Below are 25,915 nucleotides of genomic sequence, written 5' to 3'. Positions count from 1 at the left end.
GCAGTAAATTAGTGATGGAGTAGGAGTTATAACATCTCTTGAGTAAAGATTTAGTGTTTTTTTTTAAAAATTACTATCTTTTTGTTGTTGTTGTTGTTGTTGTTGTTGCTGGTGGTGGTGGTGGTGGTCATGAGGCTTGAACTCTGGGCCTGGGCACTGTTCCTGAGCTCTTCAGCTTAAAGCAAGCTCTCTACCACTTGAGCCCCAGACCACTTCTGGTTTTCTGGCGGTTAATCAGAGATAAAGTTTCATGGACTTTCTTACCCCAGCTGGCTTTGAACCTCAATCCTCAGATCTCAGCCTTTTGGGTAGTGTGAGCTACCCGGGTGTGAGCCACCCGTGCCTGGCTTATCTTTGTTGTTGTGGTTGGTTATGGGACTTGAACTTGGGGCCTGGGTGCTGTTCCTGAGCTCTTCTTGATCAAGTCTAGTGCTCTACCATGTTAAGCCACAGTACCATTTCCAGTTTTCTAGTGGTTTATTGGAGATAAGAGTCTCATGGACTTTCCTGCTTTGGCTAGCTTTGGACTGAGATCTTCAGATTTCAGCCTCCTGAGTAGCTAGGATTAGAGGTGCGAGTCACCAGTGACTGGCCCACTATCATCTTTTTCTCTCTTATGTTCAACTTTCATAGGTGGTATTATGCATACAACGTGTTATGACCATTCTCTCTACTCACTTTTGGAACAGAATGTAATGAAAGAGTAAATTAAGTACATGTAGCTTTTAGATTCCAGAAAAAATGATGCCAGACTCAGAAAAATTACAGTATGCAAGTTAGAGCTTAATACAATGAAGAGTAGTATTAGGTATGAAAGTACACAGTGCAAATAATCCTGGACAAAAGTTGATATAAAAGGTACTATGAAATTAGAAAGTTACTTTTTAATTTGCATATTCCTACACAACTGTAATTCTGTTTGTGGATGTTTGTATGTGCATGTGTTTGTGTATGGATTACTGAGGTTGGAAGTCAGGGCCTTGTACTTACTAGACAGGCATTAGACTGCCAAGCAGTGTCCCCAACCCTGTTTTGCTTTGGTTATTTTATTTATTTATTTGTTTTTGTCAGTTGTGGGGCTTGAACTCTGGGCCTGGGTGCTGTCCCAGTGTTCTTCAGCTCAAGGCAAGTGCTCTACCACTTGAGCCACAGTGCCACTTCCGGTTTTCTATTGGTTTTATTGGAGATAAGAGACTTTCCTGCCCTGGCTGGCTTTGAATGGAGCTCCTCAGATCTCAGCTTTCTGAGTAGCAAGGATTACAGGCATGTTGCTCTGGTTATTTTTGACATATAGGATCTTGCTTCCTGCTTGGGCATGTACCCGGACTGTGTTTACCTATAGGCCTCTCCTTGTAGCTGGGTTGACAGGTGTGTTGTCAGCACAACAGTCTTCTTCCACTGAGGCAGAGTCTTGAGAACTTTTCTGCCTTGGCTGGTCTGGAATGATGATTCCCCTGATAATAGCTTCTTCTAGTTAGAATGGCACATGCCAACTACACCTAGCTGTTGATTGAGAAGGCATCTCATGAACTTTTCTGCTCTGTTTGGCTTCAAACTATGATCCTCTTGTTCTCATTCTCCTAAATAGTTGCAGATGTGATTTACAATCACTTATGCATAGCTGTGATTGTTTTTATCCAGAGTGTTTTGAGGGAAGATTTTGTGTGTGTGTGTGTGTGTGTGTGTGTGTGTGTGTGTGTGTGTGTGTGTGTGTGTGTGTGTGTGTGTGTGTGTGTGTGTGTGTGTGTGTGTGTGTGTGTGTGTGTGTGTGTGTGTGTGTGTGTGTGTGTGTGTGTGTGTGTGTTCCCTTTTTAGCCAATACTGGTCTTGAACTCAGGGTCTGGAGCTGCCCATTAGCTTATTCACTCAACGTTGGCATTTTACCACTTGAGCCACAGTTCCAGTTCAGATTTTTGGTGGTTAGTTGGGAAAGCATCTCTCAGCTTTCCTGCTTTGTTTGGCTTCAAACCATGATCCTCATATTTCTAGCATTATATTAGCCACCTGTACTTGGCTAAAATATTTTAAAGTGAAAAGTAAATTAAGTATATTTTTACTGTACTGAAGCCTCAAGACTGAATAAGCTTTATGACATATTAGAAGATTAGGTCAATTGTAGTCCAACTTGAAAAATTATTGCCACTCCCACACATTTATGTCACTAATGTATTTATGTTTTTGATTTTCATTAGAGTTGACCATATCAGAAAATTGTAATTGAATGAAAATAATCTACACATGGAATTTTCCTGTAGTATGGCAAATCAAACTATGTTTTAGTGAATTTCCAGTTTCTTGTTTTAAACATATAATTAATTTGAGATAACATCTGTGATGATGAGAGACTTTTTGGACCAATGCATTTTGTTTTCTCTGTCACAGAAAAGGGACAGATGTCAAATGCTTTAGAAATAGAAAATATACTATCCTTATCCTTCTCTGATCTCAAACATTAAGACAGTGATTCTGAAAATGAAAGTGTAACAGTTTCAAGACTTCTTACCCTTTGGAATTAACAAGGATATTGGAACATTTTCTCAGTGAGGTTACAGTGCCCTAAGTTTTAGCTAGTTGTTAACAAAGAAATCAAAGAACAATTAATCTCAAGTATTAAGACATGAATTGAAGAGGAAAAGTGTGTTTTGGCCTCCTTAAATAAGTTATAACTTTCTTAAGACAGTATTAGTATACTGTAACATGAAAATTATTTCATAAATTCTATGGTTGCAAGCATTTAAGTAAAATATTTAGCATAAATTCTATGGTTACAAAAAATAGCTGTTTAAACATTTAAGTAAAATATTTGGCATAATAAACACTTTGAATCATTAAACTTATGTATAAAATATCTGATTCTTTTTCTCTTTTTTTGTTAGTATAAATTATACAAAGTGGTTTAATTTTCTTTCTTCTTCTTTTTTTTTTTTTTTTTTGTCGGTCGTGGGGCTTGAACTCTGGGCTTGGGCACTGTCCCTGCACTCTTCAGCTCAAGGTGAGCGCTCTACCGCTTGAGCCACAGCACCACTTCTGGTTTTCTAGTGGTTTATTGGAGATAAGAGTCTCACGGACTTTCCTGCCTGGGCTGGCTTTGAACTGCGATCCTCAGATCTCAGCTCCTGAGTAGCTAGGATTATGAGCATGAGCCACCGGCGCCCAGCTAAAGTGGTTTAATTTTCTATATGTGCGTATAATGTACTTTCAAATTTACCCCATCCATTAGGCTTTCTCTCCTCCACCTTTTAAAATATTTTAATGGATTTCATTATTCTTTTTTCATATGTGTATATGAAATACTTCAATCATATTTCTCCTCTTTCGTTCTTCTTTTATTCTCCCCAATCCTATTGGTTCCCACCCTTAAGGAATCCCTATTTTATACTCATTATTTTTTGTTTTGTTCTACATTCATATGAAAGAGAGTTACTAATTTAACAGGATGGTTTCCAGTTCTATTTTCCTACAAGCCATGTAATCATTTCTTCCTCCTCCTTTCCCTTCCTTCCTACCTACCTCCCTCCCTTCCTTCTTACCTCCTTTTCCTCCTTTTTAAAATGCCTGTACTGGGGATTGAAGTCAGGGACTGAGTGTTATCCCTTAGCTTTTTCATTCAAGGCTAGCACTTTACCACTTGAGCCATAATCCACATCTGGCTTTTTGGTGGTTAATGGGAGATAAGAGTCTCATGGACTTTGCTTCCTGGGCTGGCATCAAATAGAGATCTTTAGATTTCAGCCACTTTTGTAATTTAGGATTACAGTTGTGAGCCACCAGCGCTTGGCTCATTTCATTCTTGTTTATGGCTAAATTCAAAATATTGGGTAGATATACCTCATTTATCCATTCATCAGTGGATGGATACCTAGGATGATTCTGTAGTTTGAATATTGTAAATAGTGTGGCATATATTACATATGTGTGCAAATATCCTGGGATTTGGACTTATGCCTTATACTCAGTTGGTATGCCTTATACTCAGTTGTTTTGCTTGCTCTGTTGGCTTTCTACCACTTGAGACACACTTCTAGCCCTGTTTTTTACCAGTATATTTGGAAATGTGGAGTTGATTTGATGGATTTTGGAGAAATCATATTTCCTCATTTCTTTTTTTTCATGTCTTGTTTGTGTTTGGTAATTTAAGCTTTATATACAAGTAGAAAGTTTTTTTTAATATTGAAAATGTTCAGGTACACTCCCAAGACTCAGTTTTATCTCTAAATCTGAATTTGCTACAAGATCATGTTGATGTATGTTTTAAGAAAGACAGTTTTCTTAAAGTTAGGCATGGTGGCACATGCTTATAATCACAGCACTCAAGAGGCAGAGACAAGAGGATTTTAAAAAAGTTTTCATTGTAAAAATAGTGTAGAGAGGGGCTGCAGTTACATGAGTAAGGTAATGAGTACATTTCTTATCAAGCATTGTTACCGCCTCCTTTGTTTTTCCCCTACCATCCCTTTCCTCCCCAACTCCCCCCTCCTCCCCAAGTTGTAAAGTTTGTTTTCAACATAGTGTTTGTACATCTTACTGTTACAATGGGTCAACAAGAGGATTTTGAGCTCATGAATAGCTTGGGCTACACAATAAAACTTGACAAGACAAAACACATAACAAGACTAAAACAAAAAAAATTGTTTTTCCAAAAACTATATCTCATCCAACAGGTTTCAATTTCATAAATGTTAGTAATATATGAAAATCCTCTCTAAAGTGGTCAATTAGATAGGATTTTAAATTAACCTTTTAAAGGTTAATTTAAAATATCAGAACAGCCAGGCGTTGGTGGCTGGCTCATGCCTGTAATCCTAGCTACTCAGTAGGCTGAGATCTGAGCATCGTGGTTCAAAGGTTCAAAGCCAACCCTGGGCAGGAAAGTCTGGGAGACTCTTTCTCCAACAAACCACTCAGAAGACCAGAAGTGGCGCAGTGGTTCAAAGTGGTAGAACACTAGCCTTGAGCTGAAGAGCTGAAGGACAGTGTTCAGGTCCAGAGTTCAAGCCCTATGACCGACACCCCCCCCCCCCCCCCACACACACACAAAAAAAAATATCAGAAACAGCTGGTGCTAGTGGTTAACCCCTATAATCTTAGCTACTCATGAGCCTGAGATCTGAGGATCATGGTTCAAAACTAGCCTGGGTAGGAAAGTCTGTGAGACTCTTCTCTCCAGTTAACTGCCAAAAATGCTAGAAGTAGCGCTGTGGGTCAAGTGGTAGAATGCTAGCCTTGAGTAAAAGAAGCTCAGGGATAGTGCCTAGGCCCTGAATTCAAGCCCAGGAGCTGCCCCGTCCTTCCCCCCAAAATCAGAACAGCTAAGCCTCCATTCTAAAGTTTATATGGTGAAGTCATTTGTATTTCCTAGGTCAATAGTTCTAACAACATAATCTTGTGTCTTCTCATTTTCTACCATTCTAGTGTTGGAATGACTTTGATATGTAGTCTCTCAAAAACTAAAGGTGCTTTTCCATATTCAACTTCAAAAATTGGTCTCAAGATGTTTCTTGGACAGTATCACCAAATGTCTCTAGTATTTTACACCTGAATGTAATGTCTTTGTAGAAATGGTAAACTACTGTTTCTTGAAAAGTCTGTCTCACCACGGATTTTTCTGTTTGCTAATTCCTTAGTGTCTCAAGTCTCTTTTCATTGATGTATTCCAATTCATCCATATGAACCAGTATCTGAATTTCAAAATCCAAATGATCTTCCATCAGTTTGGTGGTCTGAAGTAGCTGTTTTCCAGGACTTTTGCAAACATATCAACTGATGCATCAATTGCCTTTTTAAGTTTTTTATTCTCTTGCCGGTCATGGGCTTGAACTCAGAGCCTGGGCACTGTCTCTGAGCTTCCTTTGCTAAAGGCTAGTGCTCTATCACATGAGCCACAGCGCTGATTCCAGCCTTTTCTGAGTAGTTTCTTGGAGATAAGCGTTTCACAGATTTTCCTGCCTAGGCTGTCTTTGAACCATGATCCTCAGATCTTAGCTTCCTGAGTGTGAGCCATTGGCACCCCGCTATCAATGGCCTTGTCAATGTTACCATTCAACCTTGGTACTGAGATCTTCTTTGTTTCCAAGGAGTTAGGGAGCAGCAGCTCACCACGGGGAAGTTTTGCTCACCCAGAGTTGTTCAGTGTTCTGAATGTCCTGAGAGTATGGCTGGTTGAGGCATTACTTCTCATCACTGGATTAGGATCTGGGTCTATTTACCTTTATGTTCAGTGTACCAAGTCTGCTCCCCAGCTCTCCTCAGATTGAGGTAAACTCTGATTGAGGAATTTTTTTTTTAATTTAATTTAATTTTATTTGTGAACATACTGTACAGAGGGGTTACAATTACATGGGCGGGATAATGCGTACATTTCTTACCAAGCATTGCAGCCTCCTCCTTTGGTTTACCCTTCACCTCCAGGATTTTTTTTTTTAATAGAAGGCTTTGTTTTCTTCTTTGAGGCTGCTTTTATTATAGAAGGTTCTCCTTTTTTGTGTGTACTGGGAGCTGCTGTTGGCTACAGGGAGCTTTACAGCTTTTGTGAGATGGGCTAGTTCCTACTTAATCCACAAACCTCTCAGTTTGTGATCCCAGGCGCAACCACTATTCATACTTCAAAATGATTCCCAAATGCATCAGAGTGTGGCCATACTCTGGTACTCAGTTCTTCACTTGTTGGAGGAGAACAGAAAGAAGTATTCTCTGTGCCTTCTGGTCTCAGTTCTTTGAGACTGACCCTATTCTCTGTGATGAGGATGAGGCTATAGAAGTCTCCTCATTGAGAAGTTTGGATGTGATACCCTCTGACTGGCCCCACCTGCTGCCTTGTGGTTCAGTTTCCTGTGGTGGAAGACCATTTAATTCAGAGGGCTTAAGTTTGGGTCCCTCAGATTGGCTTGGCAGTTTATATACTCTGAGATACTTTGCTCAGTTGTAGGCCTTATTTCTTTCAGTCCCTGCCTCGCGATTGTGTCCCTCTTGAGGTTAGGAGACTGGACATCACATGATTTGGAAAGCCTGGGCTCTAAGCCATCAAATTCACTTGGTAGGAAAACACACATTGGAATATATTTCCTGGGTGCTGACCTTAGTGTTTTCTGGCCTTCCCTAGCAGTTCACCTCCATGTGTGGAGTAGATGCTCTGTCACCTGTTTAATAGAATATAGGCTCACTATTTTCTGAGTAACCATCTAGCAGCAAACATGTGCAGGCAGGAAGGCCCTAGAGGTTGAATACTATGTCAGCTATAGGTTTGATGCTTTGTTTCTGCTTTGAATTTCAAGTGATAGGATTCACCATATAGGTTGGGGCCTTGAACCACTGGGCCTGCTACTACTAGACTTCTCTTCTGCTTGAATTTCTCTGTGAAATCACATCAGACCTATCCCTCTTCTCAACAACCTTTTGTGACCTTTCTCACCAGTCTTGGAAGGTTGTACCAAAACTCTATGAGTCATGACTGATCCTTGTTTTCAAGCCACAGAATATTTCAGTCTCAAACAACAGACTATCTCTCAAGATGATATCTTGCTATAAACTTCTTAGTAAAGGGAGCAGTAACATTTCTTTCTTTGCTGTGGCTAGCTTTCTACTCTTGACAAGTCACTGACTCATGATGATTTCTGAAAAGTTGGGCTTATCTTGCAGCTCCAATTATGAGACTGTCACTGGGCTATCTGGTTTACCTTGTCTTCTCACCTTTTTATGGAGCTAGGGACAAGATTGAAACTATTTGCTACATTCCCCTTGTCTCTTTTCCTTTGTGCTTCTTTACTTCCAATTCCTTTATGATTCACTATCCTCTTTTGCTCTTCAGAATATAGTATATCCTGTGTTACTTGACACTTACAATTCAGCTAAAGGAGTAAATATTTATAAAACAGAGAATGATATAATCTCAAACTTATTAACTCTTAAATATATAAGTGATGAGACCTGTTAGATTTGTTTGTAATTGGTATTGGTAATTTGAGTGAAATGTAGTCCTCTTTTTTCAGAGTTGAATTTCTCTAAGGTGTAAAACTTTTTATTTGCTCTTCAGGGAGCTTAACGTTTTTTATATTTAGAAAGAATATTTTGATAAAGCTTTTTTTTTTGGTAAGTGCTTGAGGGCTTATTTTTGAATGATATGTCTCGTTCTTGAATTTATAAAATATTTATTGTAATAGATATTAAATTCTAATAAATAAAAATTTACAGGGCTGCTGGTACACGGAAATTGCTGAAATATCTATTTTTAAAACTATTTCTTTTTGGGTGTGTTTGTTGGGCATCGAACCCAGAGTCTTGTGCATGGTAGGCAAGAGTTATACCACTGAGCTACACATCTGAAGTCCTTGGAATGTCTTTTTAAAGTTAATTTAAAAATTAATCAAAATCACTTTATGTAGATTTAATGTATTTCCAAAGTTTCCATTCTTTTTTTTTTTAATTGTGAAAATACTGTAGAGGGGTTACAATTACATGGGTAAGATAATGAGTACATTTCTTATCAAGCATTGTAGCCTCCTCCATTGTTTCCCCTTCCCATCCCTTCCCACCCTCCCCCCCCCCCCCCCCAAAGTTGTAAAGTTCGTTTTCGACATAACGATTTGTACATCTCATTGTTGCAACGGGTCCACCTGTATCCCTATTTAAACGATTTGTTTTTCCCCTTCCCCTCCACAAATTATACTGACATCAAATACAGTGAAAGCAGGGGTTATGCTGTGGGGGAGGGACATACAAAGCAACAAAGAAATAACCTTATAAATTGCGTTAGAAACAATTGCATGAAAGAAAAAACCATTTGAATACATATCTTAGGGTTCGTTTCCCTCACATCACCTTGACCTTTTCTGCTTGACTCAGACATATACTAGATATTGCAAATAAGGGAAACCATGGGCCAAATGTTTACAAACAAGACCACACTAAAGCTACCAGCACGACTATGTTTATTGCAGCACTATTTACTATAGCTAAGATATGGAACCAACCCAGATGCCCCTCAGTAGATGAATGGATCTAGAAAATGTGGTATATATACACAATGGAATTCTATGCCTCCATCAGAAAGAATGACATTGCCCCATTTGTTAGGAAATGGAAAGGCTTGGAAAAAATTATATTAAGTGAAGTAAGCCGGGCCCAAACAAACATAGATCCCATGGTTTCTCTTATTTGCAAAATCTTTTTTTTTTTTTTTTTTTTTTTTTGCCGGTCATGGGGCTTTAACTCTGGGCCTCAGCTGTTCCTCAGCTCTTCAGCTCAAGGCTAGTGTTCTACCACTTGAGACACTGTACTACTTCCTGTTTTCTGAGCGGTTTATTGGAGATAAGAATCTCATGGACTTTCCTGCCTGGGCTGGGTTGAATTGCCATCCTCAGATCTCAGCCTCCTGAGTAGCTAGGATTACAGGAATGAGCCACTGGTGCCTAGCTTTCCATTATTTTTTTTTAAGTAGAAGTTATTCAAATAGATTATGGAAAGTTGATTATAGGAATTTTTCATTGCTAAATAATTTATTATTTTACTTTTAAAATAATAAATGACATGAAATTCAGTAATTTATTTTTTCAAAGATGTTTGAATTCAGTTATTAATGGTCAAGAAATATTGTTGAGTGTTGGTGGCTCCCACCTACAGTCCTTGCTACTCAAGCCCATCAAATCTCTATTTGAAACTAGCCAGGGCAGAAAAGTCTATTAGACTGCCTCTATAAAATAACCAGGAAAAAGCAAGTTGTAAGGTATGGCTCACATAGTAAAGTATCAGCCAAGCAAGCAGGCCCAGCAAGTGCGAGACCCTGAGTTCAAACCTCAGTACTGGAACCAAAGAAAACAACAAAAATACCCTCTGCCACCCCAAAAGAAATACTGGTGAGTAGCACTGGGCATATATATTATGAGAAAATGGAAATGGAAAAAAATGAAAATGGACAGACATCTTTAAATCACAAGTAGGTTAAACACTCAATAGATGAATCTAACTTCTAAACTTTGTAACTTAATTATAATCAGGATGAAAGGAATACTTGTTAAAATACCAAATATGCTTTTTTTTTTAAAGATGGGATTTTGCTATACTGTCCAGTTCTGGTCTCAAATGCATGAGTTTAAGTAGTCCTTTCACCTCATCCCCTTGAGTAGGTTTTACACATGGGAGTTATGTCCATGTGTAAATTATGAATCCTTAAAAATTTTTTTTCTTTCCTAAAACAGCTCTCCAACAACCTCCTCTCCCATTTTGTCATGGTTTTAAGGCATCTTAGGGTCAGCAAAAGAAAGATAAATGATAAAAAAAAAAAATAAAGAGAATCCTAGAATTGGTTATATTCCAAAATAAAATTTCAATTTCATTAATTTTTAAAAAGCACATTGCTATAGCTACTGTTGAGATTTAGTAGCTATATAATGACATAGTCATTGTTCTATAGGAATTTGAAATTTTGCTGGAGAGCCAAAATTAATAAATATTCTGTATAAATCCATAAAATATATTTTTAAAAGGTTATGTAATGTGCTGCTTCAAACGTCATCAAAAAGGAAGATAAGCAAACATAATATATAAAATGTGTAAAATGCTTCTTTCCTGTCATGGGAAGGCTACTTAGAAGAGGTATGATGTGAGCTGTGTGTTTTATGCTTTGGGCTGTGCTTTGGGTAAAGCTCCCCTCCCCTCACCACCACCCCCCCCTCCCTTGAGAAATTGGGTAGATTGTTCAGGAAGTGCTAGGTTTAGGCCATTAATCTAGATTTATTCCTTAGAGACTTTACCCTTTCTATTATACCAATATGACTCTGAATAAGTGTATGCACACACATTTGTTTTCCACATTACAGGTTTAAAAGAAGTTTAGAAAGAGGGCAGACATTGGTTATGCAAACAGAAACTAGAATAAACATAGAATGTTTTTATGTATTCACATCTATCTCTAGGTGCCCAACTACGAGAAACTTTCAGCCATCTTTGTATTATTCTTTTAAATGTAGAGATTTTTGTTTGTTCCAAAGTAATTTAAATATACTGAGGTTAAGAAATACACAAAATGGGCTGTAATTTTTTTTCCAGAACAGAAAGCACTTTTTGCATCATATCTTTATTTTTGCTTTATCCATTCAGGAAGGCAGAAGCAGAGTATTATGATTTTTTTCAGTAGTGGGGTTGGGTGATAGACTGAGGGTCACTTGGCCCATTTGTATTTTTTACTATACAAGTCTTACAGGGCTAATTACTATGTAAACAAAAGCAAAGAAAATGAGCTTCTGATACTGATTTTTTAAACCCTAGTGGTAGTACATGGTAATGCATTAGTTACTTTTAGCTCTTTGGTGGAGAAGAAATTTTGCACAAGAAATTTTCCAACCATAATCTAAAATAAAGCAGAAGTAATAGTTTTATTTCAAGTATCCTTTAAAATGAAATTCCTAGTAATATGTGTGTCATCCTTATGTTTGGTGATTGAATTGTTCTTATATTTTGTTAAAAATTCTTGCAAATAAGGGGAAGTAAAAGTTGACATTGTAGTTCTGACATTCATTTGTACAAATTGTTCGTGTTTTTGGTTAGCACTTTTAAAAGTACTATCTAGGAAATCTTAGTTTTCATAAAAGAGAATATAGCCATTAATTTTTTTCTACAGATTAGGCAACAGAAGATTTGTGAAAACAAAATGTATTGATCTCATTAATATTCCCTTGATGAAGGAACACATGCTGGTCTCTGCTCGCTTTCTGTCCACTAATATGAAATCCTTGTCCCTGCTTCCTTGCTGGTAGGTTTTTAGAAGTTCAGTGAGCAATGTAAATGGCCTGAAGGGTGGAAAATTCCCTTGTCACACAGATGCCCTTATCAGAAGCAAGCAGATGGAGCTCTAAGCTGGAACATTATCAGTGTTAAATTGCTTTTACTCCCCCTGAGAAGAGAAGATTAAAGTATTCCTTTAGAAATAGGCAGCAAATGTACAGACTTAGGAATATTAATATTTTCAAAAGTAAATATGAAAATATTCCAGGAATGCTTTATTTTCAAAACACATCCAAAACTAGTTTAAAATATGTTTTAAATAAATATGATAGTCTCGAATTTCCTTATAAAGAATACTCTTGAAACTACTTTTTTTGGTTTTGTCAGAGAATTTATGCTATCACTGTTGTTTATTAGCATACATCAGCTATACAAGCACAGATTTCATTGTAACATTGCCTAGCATGTATACAGTCACTCTAATCAGTCCTCTTGCCCCCATCATTCTCCCTTATATGCCTTTGTTTTTTGTTAAAAAGGGGCAGATATCTATCTATCTCAATGTCTATCTCATAACTAGTAACAAATGTGTATCTTGGGCATAAACTAGTTAATTCAGTTTCAGTTGTTAAAAATAATGATACTTTAGTTGATGAAGATGACAGTTTAAATTGTAACAGAATTTTTATTTGGCACAATAGTTCTTTTACTGTTTTCTTATTAAATATTTAGAGTCCTCATTAGTTTGCCTTTTGAAATGTTAATTATTACCATCCTGTAAGTCAATGATTGCAACTTCATACAATCTTAAAATTTCAATCTTTATGAATACTACTGTTTAGCAACTATATTTACATAGTATATTTTAATAAGACTGTAATTGTAGATGTCCATAAAAGAGACTATTAATAATGTATTGTTCATGTCACTTTGATGTTAGTGGTTTTTTTTCTTTTCCTTTTTTTTTTTTTTTTTGCCAGTCCTAGGGCTTGAACTCTGGGCTTGAGTTTAGTCCCTAAGCTTCTTTTGCTCTAGGTGAGTGCTCTACCACTTGAGCCACAACACTACTTCGGGTTTTGTTGGAGTAGTTTATTGGAGATAAGAGTCTCACAGAATTTCTTGCCCAGGCTGGCTTTGAACCACAATCCTCAGATCTTATTTACCCTTCTGAGTAGTTCGGATTATAGGCATGAGCTGCCAGTGCCCGGCAGTGGTTTTCTTTCTTAATATTGATTTCCAGTTACTACCTGAGCTCCAATGAGTGGTAACCATTTCTCTGATAGAAAAAAATGATACATCTTTGTGTTTTTATGTCAGTATCTACCAACTCAGTGGCTGACAGTTGAAGTACGTATTCTTTCCTCAGATTTATGAGCAGGTTGATGAACTATTCTGTATTTTTAAAAAATAACATAAGGCCTAGTGTTTTGTATCTGCCAACAGTTGGGACTTTGCTACAATTGCATGGTAATATGAACAAATTTTTGCAGGTATAAATATGAGTAAGGCTGGAAAATTATTCCTCTTATTTCTAAATATCAGGTAAAATAAGATGATTATTGATTCTACATAAACTGCTTTTGAAAATAATGTTGAGTTTTTAAATTTAGATTGGTTTAGATATGTTAATAAAGCAATTTAAAAAGTATTTCTTTAGTCTAACAATAGATATGTTGTAATGTTTTACCTGCAGAACTAATTTGGAACTGGAGTTGATTCATCGAGGAGGCAATCTATGTTCAGGTGGTGCAAGCACAGCTGGCAAAAGGTCTTGTTTGAGTAAGTATTAAATAGTGCTAAATTTTAGAAAATTTTTATTTATCTCATTTTGGAAGCATATATAGTCAAAGTGGTCTTTCAGTGTATTTTCAAATTTTGTTACATAAAGTTTTCATAGCAACATATATTTTAAATGGCTGATCTTATATTTAGAAAAAATGTGATTATTCAGCTCTTTTGATACAACAGTGTATTTTGAGGTATAAAAATTTATCAATTTTTTTAAAAGGAGATTTACATTGAGTTGATTTAAGGAAAATTTTTTTATAAAGGTCATTAATATTGCCTACAAATGCCTACTGTATTGATGCTATTAATAAAGATTGTGTTGTGCTTTGATAAGTCTAATTGAAATTCATTAAAATTGTAGGTATTTTTTACATATACTTTATATTATAAAATAAGCACGTTTCTCTAAAACTGTTTATAAAGTATAGTTTGGAGATTGTGATTTCTGTAGCAGTGAAAAGAAAATATTACCTAATTTACCTTAAAATACAAGTAGAACAATGGTTTTCAGTATGTACATCTTTCAACAAATTTCATATATCACTGAGGTAAGTTACCATAGTTGAATCATGACTAAAAAACACATTCCTAAGTATAGATATGAGAAATTTTATGCAGCTAAAAATGAGTACATTTACTTTGCATAGTATCATAGTAAGGTATTTTAATACCATATTTATAGTTTGAAAATTTATAAAATACTTTCACATAAATGATTTAATCTTTAAAATGACCATGTGAAATAGGTGGAAAATGTCAGAAGTTGCTCTTGAATGTAACTCCTCTGACTCTAAATTCAGTTATATAAGATGTATACCCAGTCTTAAGTGTCCCAAAGGGACAGAACTTTTATGGCCATGAGCTTAGTTAAAGATATTTTACTACATACTGTTCCTTCAGAATAGTTCCATGAATCCTATAACTCCTTTTTTTTTTGTTGTTGTTGTTGGTTGTGGGGCTTGAACTTTGCGCCTGAGCGCTGTCCCCCAACTCTTCAGCTCAAGGCGAGCACTTGAGCCACAGCGCCAATTCTGGTTTTCTGGTGGTTAATTGGCATTTCATGGACTTTCCTGCCTGGGCTGTCTTTGAACTATGATCCTCAGATCTCAGCCTCCTGAGTAGCTAGGATTACAGGCATGAACCACCAGTACCTGGCTGAATCCTATTATTCTTTTAAGCCATTCCTTCAGACATATTCTCAAGTCCTTTGGGTGCAAGTTCTAGTTTATTTCTCACCACTTTGCTAACTGATTCCCTTTGGTTCTGCTGAGAGCCGTTTTTGTGAACTTCTATTTATAGCACTGCTCTTGATTCCTGGATCAAAACTCTAAATTCCTTAACAGTCAGGCAATGTTAAGCATTTATTACCTTGATTTAGCAGATAATGCTGCTTCTAGATGATTAGTTTTAAGATAGAAGGTGTGCTGTGCATGGATAACATACTTGGTGATTTGGAAATTTGGGTTCATATCTATCTAACAGAATCAGTGAGACCTTTGGTAGACATGATATTTCAATAAGACTTCGAAAGACAGGTGAGAGAATTTAAAATTGTCAATTGATATGTACTCAGACAGATGTCATTAGCTTGGTTAGTAACAGATGTAGGTCCAAGCTAATATAAAAAACTTTTTATTAAGAAATACTTTATTAAGCTTATTTTGTTTATTTAAGTGATAGGTTCTGGTGAAGTTAGACGTTTTTATGAGTTCTTTGCTATTCTTAACATATTTCTCAAGTAGGAGACTATTGGGTGTAATAACCACTGGGTGTTATTAATATTGGAGCATAATATGAAAATATTTATTTATGTTGGTCATAGGCTTGAACTCTGGGCCTGGGCACTGACCCTCAGCAATTCAGCTCAAGGTTAGTGCTCTACCACTTGAGCCACAGTGCCACTTCTGGTTTTCTATTGGCTAATTGGAGATGAGTCTCATGGACTTTGGCTGGCTTTGAACCATGGTCCTCAGATCTCAGCCTCCTGAATAGCTAGGATTACAGGTGTGAGACACTGGCGCCTGGCTGAAAATATTTATTTTTAAATAAAGCATCTTTTCATATCTTCAAGTCTGAGATTTTCTACTTACTGTTATTTAAGAACTCAAAATATGCCTCTCAGATAAACACTATGATGTTCATGATTATTGTTTTTGTGCTGGTGCTTGAACTCATAGCCTGGTGTTGTCCCTGAGTATTTTTTGCTTAAGTCTAGAACTCTACCACTTGAGCCACAGCAGCTCCACTTCTAGCTTTTTAGTAGTTAATTGGAGATAAGAGTCTCATAGGGGCGCTGGTAGCTCACGCCTGTAATCCTAGCTACTCTGAGGATTGCAGTTCAAAGCCAGCCCGGGCACGAAAGTCCGTGAACCTCTTATCTCCAATAAACCACCAGAAAACCGGAAGTGCTCTGTAGCTCATGTGGTAGAGCACTAGCCTTGAGCTGAAGAGCTGAGGGACAGCACTCAGGCCCAGAGTTCAAGCCCCACAACCGACCAAAAAAAAAAAAAAAGAGTCTCATAGATTTTCCTGCCTGGGCTGGCTTTGAACACTTCCTCCTTAGAGCTCAGCCTCCTGAGTCATTATGATTACAGGCATGAACCACCAGCACCTGGCTTAAAGTATGAACTTTTTTTGGGGTGGGGGGAGTCAGTCATCGGGCCTTAACTCTGGGCCTGGGCACTGTCCCTCAGCGCTTCAGCTCAAAGCTAGTGCTCTACCACTTGAACCACAGCACCACTTCCGGCTTTTTCTGCTTATGTGGTGCTGAGGAATTGAACCCAGGGCCTCATGCATGCAAGGTAAGTACTGTACCACTGAGCCACCTTCCCAGCCCAAGAATGAACTTTTGATAAATATAGAACTATAGAAAAATTATTTTGGTATTAATCTCTCCTTTGATAAGGTTGTAAAAGATGTTATTGAATAAATGATGAATTTTCCAAGAATCACCATTAAGTAGTCTGGCCTGTAACAGCTAGCACTAAAATGATGAATTCTTTGCATAGATTAAGTCATGAATTTTGTTTTTTGTTTTTCATTGTTGTTACTACATGAAAGGAAAATTTGGTCATCAAATTACTATGATTTACTGATGCCAATATTAATATCTGTGAAAATTGAAGCAATCAGGAAACAGTGGCCTTATTTGCTGGAAGTTGGATGCATAGCAAGCCGGAGAGAACACAACATTAGAAACAGGAAAATACTAAAGACAGCCAGAAAGAACAGTGGTTTGGTGTTGGAAGATCTGGTCTCTATATCTATTTGTTGGACTTTAGGAAAGTCATCTTTTTTACCTTATTGGAGAAGTAGACATAATGATACCTATTTTGACCTTCTCTTATATTCATCATATTTTATGTAAAGCTTAAATAGTATTAGATTATGGGGAGTAAAGATTGTTTATTTATTTATTTTTGTCGGTCATGGGGCCTGAGCTCTGGGCCTCAGCACTATCCCTCAGCTCTTCAGCTCAAGGTTAGCGCTCTACCACTTGAGCCATAGCACCACTTCTGGCTTTTTCTGCTTATGTGGTGCTGAGGAATTGAACCCAAGCCTCATGCATGCAAGGCAAGCACTCTACCACTGAATCACCTTCCATGCTTGTTATATATAATATGTTAATAGATAATTATTAACCTTGTTCATTAACCCTTTAAAATTCTACCATAACTGCCAATTTATACTCCTGCCCTTTCTTGTCTGGTGTGATTAGGAACAGGACAGGGAAAGATGAGTTAGCTCTTGTTATCAACTGTCTATCTGTCTGTCTGTCTCTCTCTTTTTCTTTGAAATTACAGATAATATTAAGAATAGGTAATTGTGATTAGGGACACATGACCAGTTCAGGACTTCCTAGTTTCTACCAGACAGTGGTACTTCTTGTATCTATAAGTTAACTTATATCTATAAGTTATATCTATAAGTTAACTTAATAATGTCATTTCCAACTCTTTTTATGAATTAAATCAAATTTAGCAATTTTAAAATGTTACCCTAAAAAAGGAGCTAATTACTTATTTTGCTTTTGTCTTTAAAATATTAATAGTTTTCTTGATATAATTACTTTTTAGTTTTTTGGCCTTGATATAAGCTCTTTCCTTCTGTATGTCTAAGGTATTAGGGATTTTGTATAAGTGTAAAAAAAGTTTTAATAGTTACCTGGTTTTCTATTGAAGTTATTTGCATTTCAGTATTCTTTTCTTGTTTTTTAGTATTGTTTTAAAAATGTAGACTATACCATATCAGTTGTGATATTATTTAGTTCTAGTTGAAGTCAATATTGAAGTCTCTTGTGATAAAGTGTAGCTTTTAGGATATGACCCAGGGTTATAAATGTCAATTTTCATAGGAATGGGAAGGGTTATGTATGTGTGGTTTGTTAAGAAAATAAAATTTGTGCTTTCAATCATAAAGATCCTAAGAAAAAGTTGGGAGAAATAACTAGGAAGTAGCAAATGATCCTATTTTTTCATTTATACCTTTTTATATGTTGAATTCTTAACGATATAAGTTAAGAAAATAGAATAATTAGCATTATTTCTGTGATGACTGTCCTGGTTTCAATGTAAAATATGTTAATGTAATGGAAACTTCCAAACTTTTTTTTCTTTAAAACATTTTTTTTTTATTATAAAGATACTGTACAAAGGGGTTACAGTTACATGAGTATGGTAATGAGTGAGTACATTTCCTATCAAGCATTGTTACTTCCTCCTTTGTTTTTCCCCACCATCCCTCCAAGCTTTTGATTAATCAGGAAGAATATGATAATTGTTTTATTCTTGAAAATGATATTATAAAGATCTTTTTGATCCAGTTAGCACTGCAAAAGAATGCAAAACTTCCCTATCTTGCAACAAGAGATAATGTTTTTCTACTGGAAGAGATTAGCCTTTTAAAGACTTTCAGGTTTTAGTCTTTAAAGTCTTTTTTTGAGGTGATAAACTTTGTACTTAGTAAATAAAGTTTCTTATGTGTGATTGAACTGAAATAAAATAATCATTACTATTGTGTCTCTCATCATGTAGCCCCTTTGCTAAAACTTGCCTTGTTCTCCATATAATCTATGGAACTTGGTTACTGTGTAGAAGAAATGGAAAGTTGATTAATATGCATATTTAAAAAATGAGAAAGGGGGGGTGGCGGAGAGGATTGGGTGAGGGGGCGGGGGGCGGGGGAGGACGGGAAGGGATGGGAAGGGGAGACAAAGGAGAAGGCTACAATGCTTGATAAGAAATGTACTCATTATCTTGCCCATGTAATTGTAACCCCTCTGTACAGTCTTTTCACAATAAAAAATAAAAATAAATGAGAAAGAGCCAGATGCTGGTAGCTCATGCTTGTATTTCTGGCTACCCAGGAGGTTGATATACAGAGTATCTTGGTTCCCAGCCAGCCTAGGCAGAAAAGTCTGTAAGACTCTATCTTCAAAATAACTAGCCAAAAGATAGTTGGAGATATGGCTCAATTGGTAAAGCACCAGTCAAACAATTGATATCAGATATCAAATCCTGGAACTGGCAAAAAGAAGAAAGAAAGAAGACTGGGGAAGAGAGAGAGGGAGGGAAGGTAGAGGTAGAAATAATATCTACCTATTACTCAATTGAGATAATGCAAAGTGGCTATTAACATAGCCTTTGGCATGCAGTAAGTAACCAAGTGTTAGTCATTTAACAAGCTGAAAAAATTTAGCATAAGATTTAGGTTCTACATTTACGCATAAATAAGAGGTGTAAAATAGGAGAGATCAGATTTTAAAATGTGGGGCTGGAGGTGTGACTTGGTAAAGCACCAGCCAATGAGCTAAGTGTCAGGTACCAAGTTTGAGACCCAGTCTCACAACAACAGAGCAGGTTTAAAAATATATTTTTTTCCTGTGGTACCCCTTAGAAAGAATGGTCTCTGCTGCCCTGAGAGGGAATAGAACTCTGGGCCTCATTCTTACTTGTAGAAATACTCTACTACTGGAGCTGTTCCTAAGGTCCTTTTGCGTTTTAGTTTGATTTTTAGAAATCTCTCCCCTACCATTGCCTTCCAGGTAACTGAAATGTTAGATGTGTACCATATACTGGCTTGTTTTGGAGATAGGGTATCCCCAACCTTTGCTTAAACCTTGATTCTGCCATCTGTGCCTCCTGAGTAACTGGGATTACCTACCTGGCCCTTTGCTCATATTCTGGCTTTTTGTTAAGACAGTGGTTTCCCAAATTACTGTATTTACCTCCCCAAGAGCTTTATCGATGGATCTGGGTTAAATTAATCATAAAGAAGATTTAATAAGTCATTTGCTCAGTGAAATAAAATTTGGCTTAGTTTTTTTTTTTTTTGGGGGGGGGGGGTCCAGTTGTGGGGCCTAAACTCTGGGCCTGGGCACTGTCCCTCAGCTCTTCAGCTCAAGGCTAGCGCTCTACCACTTGAGCCACAGCGCCACTTCTGGCTTTTTTCTTTTTGCTTATGTTGTGCTGAGGAATCGAACCCAGGGCCTCATGCATGCAAGGCAAGCACTCAACCACTGAGCCACCTTCCCAGCCCCTAGTTTAGCTTTGATTGAGAGTGAAAGTGGTAACAATAGGTTGGTGTCATTGAACCAACTTTTTTTTTTTTTTCTGGTTTAAAGATTTTTACTTCACCTATATATCAAGAAGTACTGTCTGATTTTGTAGAACTTGACTTTTTTTTTTTTTTGTTGGTTGTAGGACCTGAACTATGGGCCTGGGTGCTGTCCCTCAGCTCTTCAGCTCAAGGCTAGCACTCTACCACTTGAGCCACAGCGCCACTTTCGGCTTTTTCTGCTTGTGTGCTACTGAGGAATTGAACCCAGGGCCTCATGCATGCAAGGCAAGCACTCTGCCACTGAGCCATCTTCCCAGCCCAGAACTTGACTTTTGATTTGCAATTATCTTTGAGTTTTTGTGACAGAGTGTTTTAACCTAATCCTTGTTATCTATAGCAAAAAATTATATAGAGTACAAAAAAGTCTAGGGGTTTTTCCCCTGAATAGTTTGAAATTTTTATACAAAAGTATTTTCTTTCTTTCTTTTTTATTTTTGAGTCTGGTCATGGGGCCTGAACTCTGGGCCTGGGCGCTGTCCCTCACCTCTTCAGCTCAAGGCTAGCACTCTACCACTTGAGCCACAGCACCACTTCTGGCTTTTTTCTTATGTGGTACTAAGGGATCTAACCCAGGGCCTCGAGCATGCAAGGCAAGTGCTCTACCACTGACCCACCTTCCCAGCCCCAAAAATATTTTTCTTCTAAATGTCACAAGATAAGTTTTGTTGAAAGCTAAGGCTGATGGATTATCATTCTAATTTAGATAGAAGAAATTAAGATAGCTGGAATAGTTCTTCTAAATAATACAATTCAGTTATTGCTTTTCATGTTGAATCAAAAGATGAATTTACTAGTTCCTCCCAAAAGATTTAGTGGAAGGCTGGGAAGGTGGCTCAGTGGTAGAGCGCTTGCCTTGCATGCCTGAGGCCCTGGGTTCGATTCCTCAGCACCACATAAATAAAAAGAAAAAAACCGGAAGTGGCCCTGTGGCTCAAGTGGTAGAGCGCTAGCCTTGAGTTGAAGAGCTGAGGGACAGCGCCCAGGCCCAGAGTTCAGGCCCCACGACCGGACACACACACACAAAAAGATTTAGTGGAAATATTAGGCAACGAAGAACTTCACCTAATAGTCAACACTTAAGAACGTTACTGCCTATGTGATTCAATGTAAGGAGTTGAACGTACAGTAGTCTATTTCAGTTAGGAGATAACCACAGAGTAAGAAATATAAATTGGCATAGCTGCATCAGAAGTAAAGAAAAAATAGTTTTGTGGCTTGAGATGAAAAAAAAAAAACCAAGCATTTCTTAGGTGAAGGTTGAAATAACAACAGTTGAGATTCCAGTAGAAATTGTTTAGGCGTATATTTCAGTTTACTTTTAAAGAATTGAATTACAGCATCAAGGTTGGAATATTTCCTTCTAGAACTTTTGAAAGAATTTTATTCTAGAAATACATGAACTTTCTAATTAAGCTTTTCTTTCATTTATTCAGATCAGCTGTTCCATGTATTAGCTTTGCATATGCGTCTATATACTATTGACTCTGAGTATAATCCCTGGAAAAAGCTCACCCAGTTGGTAGAAGATATGAATTCACAGTAAGTATTACTTGAACATTAAAATGAGCTGAAAATCCTTCTTGAAAAAAAGTTGTTAAATATAAAACCGGTATTGAAATTTCTACATGTATATATTTCCTGATGAATCATGTAAATGTCTAATAAAATTGAAACTGTTTTCTATAATACTCTGAAAATAATTACTAGGTAAGAAAATCTTTTAAGGAATCTTGTTGGTTTATATGCAGATGGAAGTTACAATTCATAATGTTTGAGTCACTTTTATGTAGGAATTGACTAATGGGTTCTTGTAGTCTTAATCTGACTCCTGCTTTACAAAGTTTCCCATTAGTTTCTTATCTTCTAATGATTTTAGAATCATTCTTGATGATTCTTGTGTAAGTCCATCATTTCATTAGAGAGGACAAAATAGAAAAAATAAAATCATACTGCCAGCCTACTGGTAGCTCACACCTAGGAGGCTGAGGATTGTAGTTTGAAGGCAGCTTGGATAGGAAAGTCTATGAGACTCTTACCTCCAATTAACTACCAAAAAAGCCCTCAAGTGATAAGAGTTACTAGCCTTGAGCAAAAAAGCTCAGGGAAAGTGCCCAAGTCCTGAGGTTAAGTCCCAGGATTGCTTCCCCCCTCAAAAAAAACTTCTAATTTATTAATTTACTACTACTAATAAGATTTACTAATCTTATATCAGCTATTTTTGATCCCAAATATGACAAAACAAATGCTTGATTATTTTCCAATTTATAAAGTTTTAAAGTAATGAGTAAATGCCTTAGTAACTTCCAGTAATGACCAATAAGTCGTAGTTGTTTATTTTATAATCTCTTAGATTTTTTTAATATATGTGATACATATTCACTTCATTTTACTCTCTCCTTTTTTCAATGAAAATTGCTCTTTTTTATTTTTATTTTTTTACAATTACATAGGCAAGATGATGAGTACATTTCTTATCAAGCATTGTAGCCTCCTCCTTTGTTTTCCCCTCCCATCCTCCCCCCTCTTTTTTATGTTAGTGAGAATCTTTCTGGGTTGGCTGTTATACTTTCCATGTGAGCTTAGTAATTTTTGATAATATTCTTGCTTTATAATATATGTTCATTTTGAACACATTTTACTATACACTTTGAATCAGCCATTTGTCCATGTAGATATCTTTTAATGCAAAATGATACATAGTGACCACAGTGTAGGTAGTAAGGGCATATATAGCTTACGTGATTGTTACTGCTTATAGGCCATTTCACTGGCAGAATTAAAATTTTAAGTATTTTGCCATTTGCATATTTTTAATCTTGAAAACCATTAATTCTAATATTAACTTTAATGCCAATATTACTAATCAGAAGTTCTTTTTGTTCTTAGAATATATATCACTAGAATATAGTGAAATACTGTATTTCATATAACTTGAAATAAGTTATGTTTATATTATGTTTGGTTTATACTTAAGCCAGTTTATTTCAATTCTTTTTCATCCCTCTGTTTAAAGATTGACTATTTTTTTATTATAGAAAACATCCTTTTTCAAAGTAAAAAGTATATACTACAATAAATTCAGACATTTCTTTCATTTCTATCCATTTGTAGTTTTAGTGAAGTTTCTAATTTGTGTCTATTTTGAAAACTTGAGATATTGGCTTTTTCCCTCAAATTTTAAGACATTATGTCTTAGCTCTTTGTGTTGTATATAGCAAATATATTTCCCCAAATTAGCAAGTATCTTTTTAATTTTTGTTTTTTGTAATTTTTCCTTTTGTTAACCTTGGACTTTGACTTATAGAGGCTTCCCTCTACTCCCTAGCTTACATGGAGGTTTCTAATCTGTATGGAATTTATCATGGCTTTATTTTATGTTTCCATATAGTTATCAAACATCTTTTCTTGTAATAGTAAAATACCAAAATTAAAATTAAAAAGTTAGCAAAAAAGGTGAAGGGGCTGGGAAGGTGGCTCAGTGGTAGAGCGCTTACCTTACATGCATGAGGCCCTGGGTTCGATCCCTCAACACCACATAAGCAAAAAGAAAAAAGCCAGAAGTAGCGCTGTGGCTCAACTGGTAGAGCGCTAGCCTTGAGCTGAAGAGCTGAGGGACAGTGCCCAGGCCCCACGACTGGAACTCCCTCCCCCCCCCCCCCAAAAAAAGAAAAGGTGAAGATGCTTTTTGTTTACCAATGTGGATAGATTACCAAAATACAATGTTAAAAGAAACCAATCTGAGCCTGGCGCTGGTGGCTCATGCCTATAATCCTAGCTACTTAGGAAGTGGAGATATGAGAATTGTGGTTCAAAACCAGCTGGGGCAAAAAAGTCCGTGTGAGACTCTTACTGACTCAGAAAACTGGAAGTGGTGCTATGGCTCAAACTGGTAGACTGCTAGCCTTGAACAGAAGAGCTCAGGGATAGCTCCCAGGCCCTGAGTACAAGCCCCACAGCCAACCAAAAGAAAAATCTGGGAGAAGAAAATGTATAGATTATGCCACCATTTGTACTAAAGATTTAGGGAAGGAGAAAATTATTTGCTTGCTTAAAAGAAAAAGAAAAAAATCATACCTATACCTATCTGGATATTGGAGTCATAGTACAGATGACCCTAAGGGGATCAGCAGTAGGGGGAACATAGTCTATAATAAACAGTGATACTACTTGAATATTTATATGGAAAAACGAATTTTGAACAGTGCTTCGTAGGCTCTATTCAAACTTTTCCAGTTGTTTTAATAAGGTAGATAAGATTGTGGTTGCAACTAGTTGTTATGTCTTTTTTTCTTTTTTTTTTTTTTTTGTCGGTCGTGGGGCTTGAACTCTGGGCCTGGGCGTTGTCCCTCAGCTCTTCAACTCAAGGCGAGCGCTCTACCACTTGAGCCACAGCGCCACTTGTCTTTTTTTCTTTAATTTGAAATTGGTTTTGATTTTTTTCTTTGTATTTCTTGACACTATTTTTTTTTTTTTTTTTAGAGTTTAGTTAAAGAATAGAGCTGGTGCCGGGTAACGGTGGCTCATGCTTGTAATTCTAGCTACTCAGGAGGCTGAGCTCTGAGGATTGCAGTTCAAAGCCAGACCAGGCAGGAAAGTCTGTGTGAGACTCTTATCTCCGATAACCACCAGAAAACCAGTGGCGCTGTGGCTCAAGTGGTAGAACGCTAGCCTTGAGCTGAAGAGCTCAGGGACAGTGCCCAGGCCCAGAGTTCAAGCCCCACCACCAACCAAAAAAAAAAAAAAATAGAGAGAGAGCTGGTATTTTTTTTTTATTGTAAAAATACTGTACAGAGGGGTTACAATTACATGGATAAGATAATGAGTACATTTCTTTTTTTTATTGTGAGAATAACCGTACAGAAGAGTTACAATTACTTGGGCAAGATAACGAGTACATTTCTTATCAAGCATTGTTGCCTCCTCTTTGTTTCCCCTTCCCATCTCTTCCCATATCCCCCCTTCCCCAACCTAATCCTTCCCCCACCCCCCACCAAAGTTGTAAAGTTCGTTTTTCGATATAACGACTTGTACATCTCATTGTTGCAATGAGTCCACCTGTATCCCTAGTTAAACAATTTGTTTTTTTCCCTTCCCCTCCACAAATTATACCAACATCAAATACAGTGAAAGCATGGGTTATACCTTGGGGCGGGGGCATAGAAAGCAACAAAGAAATGATCTTATAAATATGTTAGAAACAATCGCCTGAAAGAAAAGACATTTGAATCCTTATCTTGGGGTTCATTTCACCTAACATCAACTTATCTGACCTTTTCTGCTTGTGTCAGACATATACTAGTTATTGCAAATAAGGGAAATCATGGGACCTATGTTTCTTTGGGCCTGGCCTACTTCACTTAATATAATTTTTTCCAAGTCTTTCCATTTCCTAACAAATGGGGCAATGTCTTCTTTCTGATGGAGGCATAGAATTCCATTGTGTATACATACCACATTTTCTTGATCCATTCATCTACTGAGGGGCATCTGGGTTAGTTCCATAGCTTAGCTATGGTAAATAATGCTGCAATAAACATAGTTGCGCTGCTAGCTTTAGTATGGTCTTGTTTGTGATCATTTGGGTAAATGTCCAAAAGTGGGATTGCTGGGTCATAGGGGAGCTCTGCGTGGACTGTTTTGAGGAACCTCCATACTACTTTCCAAAGTGGTTGAACAAGTTTACATTCCCACCAACAATGCAGTAAAGTTCCCTTCTGTCCACATCCCCTCCAGCATGGAGCTGGTTTTTTTTTTACTTTTTTTTTTGGTGCCAGTCCTGGTCTTGAACTCAGGG

At 37.0% G+C, this 25,915-nt stretch overlaps 1 protein-coding gene and 1 pseudogene across 3 annotated transcripts in view; one reads left to right on the top strand and one right to left on the bottom strand.

Annotated features, from left to right (window-relative positions):
• Nucleotides 1-25,915, top strand: part of Ubr3 (ubiquitin protein ligase E3 component n-recognin 3) — a 179,880-nt gene that overhangs the window by 125,533 nt on the left and 28,432 nt on the right. For all 3 annotated transcript variants that reach the window (XM_042694038.1, XM_042694039.1, XM_042694037.1), the window contains exons 30-31: nt 13,409-13,494; nt 21,555-21,660. In XM_042694038.1, coding sequence (XP_042549972.1) covers nt 13,409-13,494; nt 21,555-21,660 — 192 coding nt within the window. The remainder of the gene's footprint in view (nt 1-13,408; nt 13,495-21,554; nt 21,661-25,915) is intronic.
• Nucleotides 5,252-6,845, bottom strand: LOC122120061 (annotated as a pseudogene).

Source organism: Dipodomys spectabilis, unplaced genomic scaffold (genome assembly GCF_019054845.1).
Source record: "Dipodomys spectabilis isolate Male_0828 unplaced genomic scaffold, ASM1905484v1 ptg000174l, whole genome shotgun sequence".
NCBI lineage: Eukaryota > Metazoa > Chordata > Mammalia > Rodentia > Heteromyidae > Dipodomys > Dipodomys spectabilis.
This window is presented reverse-complemented; position numbering and strand designations above follow the sequence as displayed.